This window comes from Malaya genurostris, chromosome 3 (assembly GCF_030247185.1).
Source record: "Malaya genurostris strain Urasoe2022 chromosome 3, Malgen_1.1, whole genome shotgun sequence".
NCBI classification, from domain to species: domain Eukaryota; kingdom Metazoa; phylum Arthropoda; class Insecta; order Diptera; family Culicidae; genus Malaya; species Malaya genurostris.
In genome coordinates this window covers 295,893,292-295,905,936 of record NC_080572.1, presented here as the reverse complement: position 1 = coordinate 295,905,936, position 12,645 = coordinate 295,893,292, and the positions used below count along the sequence as shown (strand labels likewise).

General features: G+C 37.1%; 1 protein-coding gene across 1 annotated transcript in view; it reads right to left on the bottom strand.

The window, feature by feature from the left end:
• The window catches only part of LOC131435401 (uncharacterized), a 132,021-nt gene that overhangs the window by 6,445 nt on the left and 112,931 nt on the right, over positions 1 to 12,645 (bottom strand). The window contains exons 4-6 of the mRNA XM_058603241.1: positions 9,553 to 10,701; positions 9,153 to 9,355; positions 81 to 609 (exon numbers count right to left, since the gene is read on the bottom strand). Coding sequence (XP_058459224.1) covers positions 81 to 609; positions 9,153 to 9,355; positions 9,553 to 10,701 — 1,881 coding nt within the window. The remainder of the gene's footprint in view (positions 1 to 80; positions 610 to 9,152; positions 9,356 to 9,552; positions 10,702 to 12,645) is intronic.

Below are 12,645 nucleotides of genomic sequence, written 5' to 3'. Positions count from 1 at the left end.
AAAAAAAGAAACGAAAACTTTTTCCTTTACCTTCAACCGCGTATAAATTTTTAACCCCTTCGGCACAAATCAATACTCACGGCACACGGAACAATTCTCCTCGTCGCTGCCATCGCCGCATCCGTCCCGTCCAGAGCAGACAATAGCCGACGAGCGGCAATTTCCGTTGCCGCACCGTAGCGGACAATAGTTTCTGCTGCGACTGTTGGCTCCCGACAGTAGCTTCACGAAGAAATTGGGCACCGAACGTGATCCACAAAGATGCGGTGGTTCGTCGCTACCGTCCCGGCAGGACACAATCGCATTGCAGTACTCATACTCCGGTAGACACTCGCCACTCCTGCACATGAACGTATGTTCCGGGCATCTTCGCGACTTTCGGAAATCACACCCGACCTCGTCCTCTCCCTGGGGGCACTGAATTTTGCCGTCGCAGATTCCGGCCCGCGAGATACAGCGGCCACTTCGTTCGCACCGGAACGACAACTCCGGACAATTGGTGATGTTTGATTTCAGCGAAAAATTGCACTCCTCATCCGAGGCGTCACTACAGTCCGGACGACCGTCACACACGAAGAACCAACTGATGCAGATTCCACTCGAGCGACACTGTGGAAGTTATAGGCAAAAGAACATAATTTAATAAGTTTATCGCAACCAGAAACTGTTTTATCGGCATAAACATTGAAACTAATAATGACATTGGTTAGGGGAAAAAACAAAGTTAAGAAAATTATCTGCATTTTTAATTTAGTACAGTCAGGATCAATTATTCGAAGGATAATATAACTATGTGACTAATAGAACGGCATCAACTTGATAGTGCCAAACTTATTAAAATTCGTTCAAACAGGTCATGGAATTCAGTCAGGCGGCGTATTTTTGAAGTGTACTTAATACCGGTTTAAAATTAGTCTTCGTAAAAAAAACCTGCTTCAATCCACCTAGTGGTGTAATGATGTATTTTCCATATTACTCTTAATATCAATATTCTGTGAAATTCGCCAAAACAACTGTTCATTGAATAGAAACAGAAGAATTTGTCCGAGCGTGATCTAACAAAATTTACAAATCTTGTTTACCCTGCTCCTAAACTGAATCCACAACGAATTCAGGAATTCCGTATGAAACTGGTGGCGGTAAAATATTTTAACACTCTTCACAATTCTCTAGCTTTATATGGGACTACTAGCGAACCCCTGCACACTTCGTAGCGCAATAGTTTTAGATTAGATGTAGAAAATTAAAACTACGTATCAATTTTAATGATTATTGAAGAAAAAAATCATTATAATGCTCTATGATATTGGCCCCAACCTTTTTATATTGCGGACATCAGAACAAAATATATAAAACCGATGGTTTGCCGAAACCCGTACATGCTGCATACAATTTTCCATCTGAAAGAACTTAAAATTCACGCTACAGACTCATAACGAACGCTACATACTTGTAACGATTATTGGCGGTTACAGAAAAGTTAAACAGATGAGAATATGACGTTTAAATTGAAATGGCATATCAGTGGGCATCATTGGAATACGTGGAATGAAAACATTTTCTTCTTCTAATTTGCCATTCGAAATTGTGACCTCGACAACATTTGCGATTAACTTTTGAACTTTAAATTTTTTTCTGTATTTGTTTCTCTATTTTCTGCACTTTATTTTGTACTTTGTGTGCTAGCTTCTGTAATTTGTGTGTTTGTTCCTGTACTTTCTGTGCTTGTTTCAGAATTTGTTCCTGTACTTTCTGTACCTGCTCCAGTATTTCTGTATTTCGTCCTGCAACTTCTGTACTTATATCTGCACCAACTGCACATTCTGTACCTTTTTCTGCACTCTCTGCAATTCTGCCAGTACTTCCTGTACTTGTTTCCTTCATTTCTGTACTTGGTTTTGTACATTCTGCACTTATTCCAGTACCTTCTTTATTTTTTCCTGAACTTACCTTATGTACTTGTTCCTCTCATTTCTGTACCTGTAGCTGTCCCGGTGAACTTCTCTTCTTAAAGGTCCCAAATGACTCAAGCAAAACACAACCAACATCAGTTTGACAGTTTATGAGCAAGAGAGTGAATCGTTCGAATAGGTAAAACATGTCGATGAGTTTCCAAATCTCGGTTCCATCGATGTAATTTAATAACAGGAGGCAAACGGGATGGTTCGAGTACATTGGACGAAACTGTTCATATCCACTCAAACGCAAATAAATTGAAATTTTGAAGTGAAATTACTCTGGGTTATTATAATTTGGATCGTGTTTGGGCCAATTGAAGATGTTTGGATTGACCAAATTTTGAAGTCATTTCGAAAAAAATTTACACAAAGTCTCGTCCAAAGAAATGCTTATGAAAAATTCAAGCCGAAAAAAAAACAGAAACTTTCTAATTCGAATGGAATTGTTCCAAAAAATAGGGAGCCGAACAATTTTGGTGTTTGAATTAACGGTGTTAATTTGAAGTGGTAGCACACCTCAATTCTGTTGTATCTGAACAAAATTTCAGCGCATTGTGATAGCAATAATTTCTGGAGGTTTAGGAAAACAACGAATCATAAAAAATGCCTTTCTATAATTTGACTTGACGGCATTGAACCCAAACTTATATATCGGAAAATGGAAAACTGCACGCTGTTCATTTGGCGCTCTTACTTAACTGAACATGTGATTCGAAATAAATCCAGTACACGGACGCAAAAAAGCTATTGAAATCCATAAGAAACACTTATGATATTTCGCTGCAAGTTTCCCATATGGAAATCATAAGTCAATCTTATGATCTTCAGAAAAATATTTTCATTGACCTACTAATGGATTTCATAAATCATACTTATGAAGTTCGTTAGGTAGACTTATGATTAATGTAGAAATGTAGATATGAATGTAATAAGTTATTTACATATTGCATAACCCCTACTTATGAAATTCATCGCTACTATCTTATGGTTTGCATAACGATTGATACTGATTTCCTTGGTGAATATATGTATAACTGAAAAACACTGAGATTTTCATGATACAGAATTTATTCTTTACATTGTTTATTTGTTTACAAAAACAGCACCTACCTACTACAAAAAATCTTCGTTTTGTCTGAATAGATAATGATTTCCTGTTTCGTGGATAGCAAATGATGAAATTCTACATATTGCGATTATTTAGAAATCTATCCAGTTCCAAAGGATATATTTAAGTCATGTGAAAACGAGTCCGAATTCACAAAAGCTTCCGATTTCTGGATGTTATCTTCCTCCACAAACGCACATTTTTTTAATTGCTATGTCATGCATAAACAAGGTGTTACTATCATGAAATTAAATAATTAATAGAGACTTACATTTCTTTTCTTTCAATCCGCAATCCAAATCCAAACAGTTTCTGAAAGAACTGGATATTTTGAAGCTAACGAATTTAGTTCTTCATCTCCACAGTCAATCAACTCTATCAATTGTAATTTCGAATTATAAAAAAGTGTTTTGCACGCTTTACATGGTGCGCTTTGCACAAAGTTTCGAAACAAAATAACGGTGTCTTCGTTTTCCATTTTCATTGTTTGACTGTTCTTATAAGGAATGACATTTTCACAAGGTAGACTGTTATAAAAATCATAAATTGTGTTTTAAGTAATGCATATGTCATTGATATGAATTTCATAAGTCATGCTTATAAAGTTCATATGTGTGCTTACTGAATGCATAAGTCTTCAATGAAATCAAAATTGTTCTGGTTCATAAGTCACAACTTATGAAATTATTAAGTTTACTTTCTTCGGTGTAGGCTCAGTGAAATTTTTGCACAAATCAGCTCGTTTGGCGCCGAACGGTTTTATTAATAATCTAGTATTCATATTTTGCTCTCCAGCGGGCAACAGCATTGCATAACTCGATACGCGCCAAACTATCATCGGAGATCTAGCATGCATTGAGTGGAAAATTTCCAATTCCAAACGAACCCATTTTCTAGTTTTTCTCTACTTTCCCGAAAGATCTTCCTTATGTACTACAGCCTAAAACCTCCGCATAAACGTCACCTTTCGAACAAAAAAAATCATTTGAAGATCGGCCCACGCATACCAGAGAACATTAGCAACACACACTTTTCTTGCTATTATCGCTATTTTTTATCAAAAGTCAATTACACAAATCACCTTGTAATTTCGAAACCGAAAGTCGGATTAATTTGAAATTCAAAAATTTCCTATGGCATCTTAAGACTTTCTATTTCAATGCAAGGTTGTGAAAATCGTTTAAGCCACCTCCGAGACAAGCGAGTGCACGACATACTACATACTATATACACAGACATTTTGCGTACTCAATGAACTGATTCGAATGACATATGACACTCGGGCCTCGATGCAAAGATCGGTTTTCACAGTGATTGTACAACCTTTTCGTATGAGAATATCCAGAGAAACAATATTTTATTCTGAATATTGATCATAGAGATAAAGACTTTGCCTATATTCGAATTGGTTGACTTACTATGTCATGCTCTATTTCGATTAACAACTAAACGAAATATAACAAACAAAGCGAATCTGCATTTCTGTTACTTTTGCATATGTAAGTCAAGCTAAACAACAATAATCAGCAGTTGTATTTTTAATAATACTGTTATAATTATTATTATTCAAATAATTTTCATAACAGTATGGACATTTATATTATTTAGTGTTTTCATTGACATCACTACACCACCGGCATTGAATTACTGCACTACCGGCTGTGTAAATTGCATATGCATCGCGAAGCATAAAGTTCCGATGAATGTTTATTTCTACCAATTAATTTCAATTCATTGACATTCTTTCATTCTCCTGGTCTCACTCATAATAAAATAGCTAATATTTTTATCAACCGCAGTGTTTTTCACCAAAATCACACACCAGTAGCAGACATTCGTAATCGTTTCGTTTTCTTAATGGCGTGTACCAAATAGAACAAAACACGCATCGTGCGTGTTGTGTTGTGTTGTCATTCTACATGACGGTTTAAAAGCTTTGACACGCCCAGTAACTGCAGTAACATAAGTCGGTTCTGGATTAAATTCACAGTAGCTTTTGAGACAATGAGGTTTCTAAATTAAACCAAAATTTGTGAAAATCGGTTCAAGCGTCACTGAGAAATCGAAGTGAGTTCTACTTTTGGAGTTTTTATTCACTACTTTCGGTGCTTCCGGAACAGGAAAAGAGGGGACCAGTAGTGCCGAGTTAAGTATTTATGCCCACAAACTAACAAGTTCTGCAAACTAGAAGAATTTATTAGTCAGTTTTATAGGATTTGCATTTGTTTTTGACCTCATGAAATTGAAAATTTTCACTTATTACGATTTAGTTCCGGAATCGCAGTCGGATCCAGACAAAATGTTCTAGAAAATTTCAAAAAACTATTAGATCTTTCATTTGAATCTTAGTTTGTGAGAATCGGTTAAGCCGTTTCCGAAATAAATGAGTAACTCCGGAACCGGAAGTTGGATTCCAATGAAATCCAATAACAGGTTATGTGATCATAAAACCTTTCATTTTTTTTCGTTTTTCTTTACTATGGGGCGCCTTTTAAAAACCTATAATATGGGTGAGTGATAAGTTTTTGATCGTGAATATCTCTTGTTTTATTTAACGTTTCGACACCATTCCATCTCCACGTCATCGCAGATATGATCAGCACTTTGTGATAGAATTCTGAGTAGTTTGCGAGAACCACAAATAACTCGAAATTAATATTTTCTAGAATGTTTGATAGGTGAAAAAGCTAGAGCTGCGTAGTTGATTTTTTCAGTGCAGAATCCAGGTTCCAAGACCAGATTTTCTTTTCCAGAAGATAGATTCAAATTTCAGTTCTTCGTCCAGAATCCAAGGCAAGAATAGAGTTTCAGACTACCGGAACTAAAACCGAATTTTAGAACTTGAGTCTAGATTTCAAATCCGAAATTTAGAACTGCGATCAAGATCTCGACTTTAACCCTGGACTATAATGGACTTAATTTCAGAAATCAATTCTGGGCATGGATCTGAATTTTGGAACTGAAGTTGAGGTTCAGACCAGGATTCAGTTTCAGAATTTCTGTTCGGAATTAAGAATTCAGCATCAGAATTGATGATGTTCTGGAACTTTAGACCGAAATCCAGGACCTGGATTCAGATCCAAAATTCAATTGTATTTTAGGAATTCAGCTCTAAAATGTATTCTAGAATGGACAAAAATTCACTTCTACAATTCTATGAGCAAAACTGAATTCAAGAGCTAAATTTTTGAGTAAGATTCCAGAACTGTATTCTATAAATGAATTGCGGAGCTGAATTATGGATCCAAATTTGAAAACTGAATTCTGAAGCGGAATTCTGTACATAAAATTCAGCTGTAGAATGCATGGCCCAGCGTTTCAGAATTTAGGTGCCGAGCCAGAATCCTGATCTCAAATTCAGTTTCACAACACAGGTTCAGTAATCAGTTCAATAATCCAAATTTCAGTTCAAAAATTCAGCTTCAGAAAGCAGTTCCCGAGCTCAGGTTCCGAATTCAGTTCCAGAATCTAGCATCCAAGTTGAAAAATAAAATCCCAAATTCAGTTCTAGCATTCGGCTCTAAAATTAGGTTCCACAATTCCAGGTCCAGAATTCAGATTCTTTAACACCAAAGAAACTGAACCACCCATTCTATTCGTATTCACGTGATCCAGTTATGTTGCTAACATTACCCACCCGCCTTTTTGCTGGTGACGAATCATGAGTTTTGGTTCTGGCGTAGAAACCAAAGCTCAATCATATCCAATGGAAGCTGCCATCAGATCTATTTTGTGAGATATACGAAAATCGACACTTCTACGCATAATAGCTGTCAAAAACTGACTGTACATTCAAAATGGCCGGAACTGTCAACATAAGCGAAAGTGAGCAATAAGCAATGCTGGAAAATTTCATTTCAATCAATTGAAATCGAATGTGTGCACACACTTACAATCACTTTACTGCAGTGAACTTCACATTCTAACGCACAACCTTCGCTGTCGCACCGAATGGGCATCATCCCGTCCTTGCTTCGTTACCCTTTCTACCGAAGCTCAGTTTAATCACCGTCCGTTTATCTTTTGCCACCCTCTATTTATCATAATGGTCGGAGAGAGGTTTGGTTATCGAGTTGATGTTTACGCCTATTCATTCGAACTTGCTTACTACCCACAGTGAAGACAATGAAACAGGTAGCCTACTTTGCACTACAAACTGAGCAAACGAAAATTCAAGTGACTAGGTACGATTATTCAATCGACGATGAATTCTGGAAGCTTCGACTACAAAAGTAAAATGAATAAGAAGGGATATGCTGAAAGTCAACGGCCATAAATTTCATTTTCATCTAACAATATTCGATTGAAATGAAGTTCTACCGCACTGATCATGAGTACCAACTGGCCAGTGCCGGTCTAGTGGGAAGTAAGTTGAATAATTGCGAACAAAAATCAAAGTATCTTTCTAGACTTTGTTTTCTATCTGAATTTTGGAGTGACATGCACCGAAGAGTCGAGGGTAAAACCAAAAAACAAAGAAAATGATTATGTGCATTTATCTCGGAAAGTTTGATAATAACCAAGATCACCTACTTATTTTAACTAAACTTCCTTAACCGGAAACTTCAAAAAGCCCAGTCGTTTTGAGGAGCTTAATCGCATATAGGAATTTGCATATTCTAACCTAGTATTAATAATTAAGAGACAATTTACAACATTGAGACAACGAAAATTCAAAAGAAAACTATCTCTGTTCGATGGATTGACTTTAAGGGTAAGATGAAAGTAGGAGCTTTGCTTCCACTTTTGGCATCGCTATAACAACAGCATTGAACAATTTTACCTTATGATCAAAAAAGAACCGGAATTTTCATTTTAAAATTCCCGCGCTTGTCCAATCGGTAAACTTTTATCCTCTCAACGTTGGCAACACTTTTGTACACATTCTGTCAAATTTTGACGCATATCGTACGATTAGTTTTTGTTTGGCGTCTATACAAAGAAGTTGAAAAATTTTCGTGTGGCGATTTTTATAATGGATGAAAATTTAGAACAACGGCTCGCCTTCGAAGCGCCATTCGGTCGATTGTTGTGTGGTTTCGACGTCATATTCATAGATCCACACCTCATCACCAGTTATGATGCATTCGATGAATGTGGGGTCACTATCTGCGTTGGAAATCATCTCTTTGGCCACATCAACACGACGCTGTTTTTGAATGAAATTCAGCTTTTTTGGCACCAGCCGAGAAGCGACGCGTTTCAAACCCAAAACATAGGTTAAAATGTGTTCGGCTGATCCATAAGAGATGCCCAACAACACAGCAATCTCACTAATCGGTACACAACGATTTTGCAACACGATTTGCTTCGCCGATTCAATGTTTTCTTCAGTAACAGATGTTGTTGGGCGACCAGGGATCTCATCATGATCCAAGCTTGTACGACCACCTTTGAAGCGTTTATGCCACTCGTATGCCTGTGTTTTTCCTAGACACGATTCACCAAAAGCCTTTTCTAACATTTTCAACGTTTCGGAACACTTAAATCCATTTGCAACACAAAATTTGATGCACGCACGTTGTTCTAAATTTTCATCCATTATAAAAATCGCCACACGAAAAATTTTTACCTTCTTTGTATAGACGCCAAACAAAAACTAATCGTACGATATGCGTCAAAATTTGACAGAATGTGTACAAAAGTGTTGCCAACCGTTGAGAGGATAAAAGTTTACCGATTGGACAAGCGCGGGAATTTTAAAATGAAAATTCCAGTTCTTTTTTGATCATAAGGTATTCTGCTGTATTGCTTCTTAAAGCCGAAGTAAAGATTTTATTACTACTCGTTGATTGAAAGTCGAGTAATCGGTAAAATAATATTTTGACTCCACTAATGAGATGACTATTGGTACAATAGCCCTATCAATCAATCTTCAAACAATTATTCGATAATTCTATACTACTGTTTACATCTTCGCCAGGTAACCTGGCTAAGGCAAATTTCATGAAAACGTATTTTTAAGGATAAACTGAAAACTAATTTATGAGAATAAAATTTGTTTTTTTTTTATGCAGCAAAGTTTCAGTATTGATAAATATTGATAGTTTTTGTTAAATCCTAAAATAGTAAAAAATTAATCTAACCTGAAACGTTCCGGGCGCACAACCGGTGTTGACACCGTTGCAAACTGCTTCTCTTGCTTCCACCGGTTGCTGATTGGAGCAATCACATCGGCCCAATTCGTTACAGTAAGCGTATGGATCGGCCAGCTGGCACTGGCGATTGTTGATGCACGCCAGCCCAAGCGACACTGGACCGTCGCCAAGATCAACACGTGTCCGGATGCCTGAAACAAAGAAATGATAGTATGGAGAGTATAGTGAAAAAGCAGGCAATAGATTCAAACAAATCTTTTTCTATTTTTATTGCATGTGCCCGAAAAAGTACAATCCGTTAAATGCCAACGAAAGCAAGCAAGCTTTTTCGGACATACAAGTCTAGTTTATATTTAATTCCCAGAGATGGCGCAGTTGAAAAGCTTACCTTGGTGCTTAACTCGAACGTTTTCCTCTGTTTTTGAAACCAATCCAACAGTGCTTGTACTAGGCGAGGCAGTTGAACGGATTCTGCTGGTTTTTGTTGTTGGTGCGCGCGTACTCGTCGTTACATCAGGTATAAGTGATGCTACTGTGGTCGATACAGGAGCTTCCGGTTCCATTATTGTTGTTCTGCTGGCCAATCGCACCATAGTGCGGGTTGTGTGTTCAACAATCTCACCATCGATCTCGTTTTCTGTTTGCTCCTTTTTCATCTGCCCCTTGTTGGCGTTCTTTTTCGTAACGAAATTATGTCGACGAATATCACCGTGGTACTCAGTTGTTGAGATGTAGTTATCATTATCGTATTCCTCCTGGCTAGATTTGGGAGTTGTTTCATCTTCGCCTTCAATCAGATTCGAATGGTTTTCGTCGGCAATGTTATTGTGTTTTTCTATGACTTCGACGGGCCTTGGATGATAATTCTGGTGTTGCAAAGAGACGTCTTTTCTATTGTGACTTGTGCTACCATATTCATAATTTTCACCATTGGAGTCTGCGTTCGATGCCTCAGATGCAGACTGTACTAGTTCTGTTGTTTCATGAGAAGGATTACCGGTAGTTATGCGAACGGACTCATTTTCCTGATCTTTGAAATTGGCCTCAGCTTCCTGTTCCATAGTGGTATATTGCTCTGTGTTCTCGAACTGCTGCATAGAAGACGTACTACTAGAACCATCATATGGCTCACTAGTCTCTTCGTTAGTAGTGTATTCGTAGCTTCCAGTTGTAGTGATACGTTCCTGGTTCATGGATTCCTTCTCGACAGCAATGTTTTCCTCAGCCTGTACCATTTCTTCATCCAGATCAGTTTGCTCTTTTTCCATCATGGCATTCTCGACAACAACGGCATCGTCCTCCGTAGTGGTCGACATTCGATCAATCTCAGGTTCCTGCTGTTGCGGCTTAGCGAAACCAGGCAATTCCTGTTCCAACATGACGGTAGATTCCTTCACACAAGTAGGACCCTCTTGGTGGGCTGGTGCAGTGCACTGGCAACGGCCGAACAAATTCGGTATCAAAAAGTCACAATGGCTTTCGCTGTCCCACATGCGGCAGTGCGCGTGACTGTAGCAAACCGTGCCAGGTTGAGCGGCTGTGAAAAAATTAAAAAAATCGAAATGTTATTCTTTGGGAAATTACATTAGAGTTATGGCTAGGAACAGGAAATTTTGTCATAATATTAAACGGCTCAATTCTAATGCAAACTGGATTAATTTGAAACGGTCAAACTAATGTAACCAATTATGAACAAAAACTATAATTTTCATACGACTCAATTCATAAGAACGTAATGCGTAAAATTACAGAATTTCAAACGAATGGTTAAAAATGTGTCAAAATAACCAGTCTTTTAAGTAGGCGTGGAAACTTATATGCTTCAACACGTTTTCGCTTGATGCCAAACCTAACCTAGTTTCCACCCTAACTGCTGTCAAACCTGGTGTTCGTTTGAAGTCAATTTCTAACCTAGCTTTAACGACATGGAACTGAAAATCTAGTCAGTTTCAAACCTGACTCTTCTATCGGGTTTGATTACGCCCCCGTTGCCTGGCGCGAACTCAACACAGTTTCGTGAAAATGCTTTGATTAAACTACTCTGGGTTAGTTTCAATTTCTTTCAGGAAAAATGGCACTCAAAATATATCAGAAGCATTTAGGCTGTGAACAATTTCGCGGTTAATTTTAACTTCTGGTTGAAATCTGACACTCGAGCGATTATTTTGATGTTGTCAAAAATAACCCTGCTCGAAAGCATGGTTATTTTTTACAGATCGATGGTTATTTTCCGACACTGAAAAAAATCTTGTAAAGAAAATTCCAATATCAATTCTTTAATTAAAATTATTTCCAGTGGAAAATAAACCCGAATAACTTTCCATCCGTAAAACTTTGAAAGGGGCCGCAGTTTTAGTTCAATTTATCTACTCGACACAAAATAACTGCTCAAGTGTCAGATTTCAACCAAAAGTTAAAATTAACCGTGAAATGTTTCACAGCCTTAATAATCTATTTAGATCAACTGTAAAAATAAACCATTTTTGACATTCATGTCGGTCTCAGAAGACGTTAATTTTTTTAGGATATTTTTTGGTGTGTAGAGAAAATTACTAATGAAAAAATAACTAATGTGCTTTAAGAAAAAATAAGCAATAATTTGTTAAAAATTATTTTTCGATAAATTTAATATTTTTTACGTTACCTAATTTCAAATATTGATACTTTATATATTGTACAAAAAGTCACAAAATTCTATGAAATTTTGCCATTGCATATATACATTGTTTTTCTAATTGACATTAGAAAGCAGTCAAAATTTCTTCCTTGGACAATCTGGTGTTAAAGATTCCCGTGAAACTTTTGCAAGTGCCTTTTAGTGTTTGCTTTTTTTTATACACACTGCGAAAAAATAATTTGAATTCGAATCAATTCAAATTACTTCGCCAAGATGTACTTAACAAAATTTGTACTTCGCGAGTATAATTTCGATACTACGAAATGAGAAAATGAGCCATGGTTTCGGGGAAATATTGCATTTTCATGTTATGGCAAAACACCGTATATTATAGTTCAGATGTCATGAATTTATTTTATCTGATTTTGCTAAGATTTCAGGCGTATCAAGTAAACCAACAAAAAGTCTAATATTTCAGAAACCGCGTAGCTGAATCGGACGGACTGGGATTCTCACAAAAATGAAGAACGAATACAGTAGGGCGCCTTTTCAAAATTCGCCCTGTGGAAGAATGGATAGAACTTAATCGTGAAAATTCTGAGTTGTACTAAACGCTACAACATAATACTGTCTTCATGCCATCAGAAATATAATAAACAATTTATGATTATATTCTCAACAGTGTGAGATAACCATAAACAACTCTAAAATTTAATTTTCTCAAATTTTTGGAAATCATTAATAAAACTCATCACGCTTGTTTGCCTTTTTCGCACTTGGGCGCCGGTTTCGAGGCAGTCTCAGCCGCCTTCAACCAGCAGCAGCAATAACAGATCTTCTGCGTGGTGTAAAACCACATTTGGA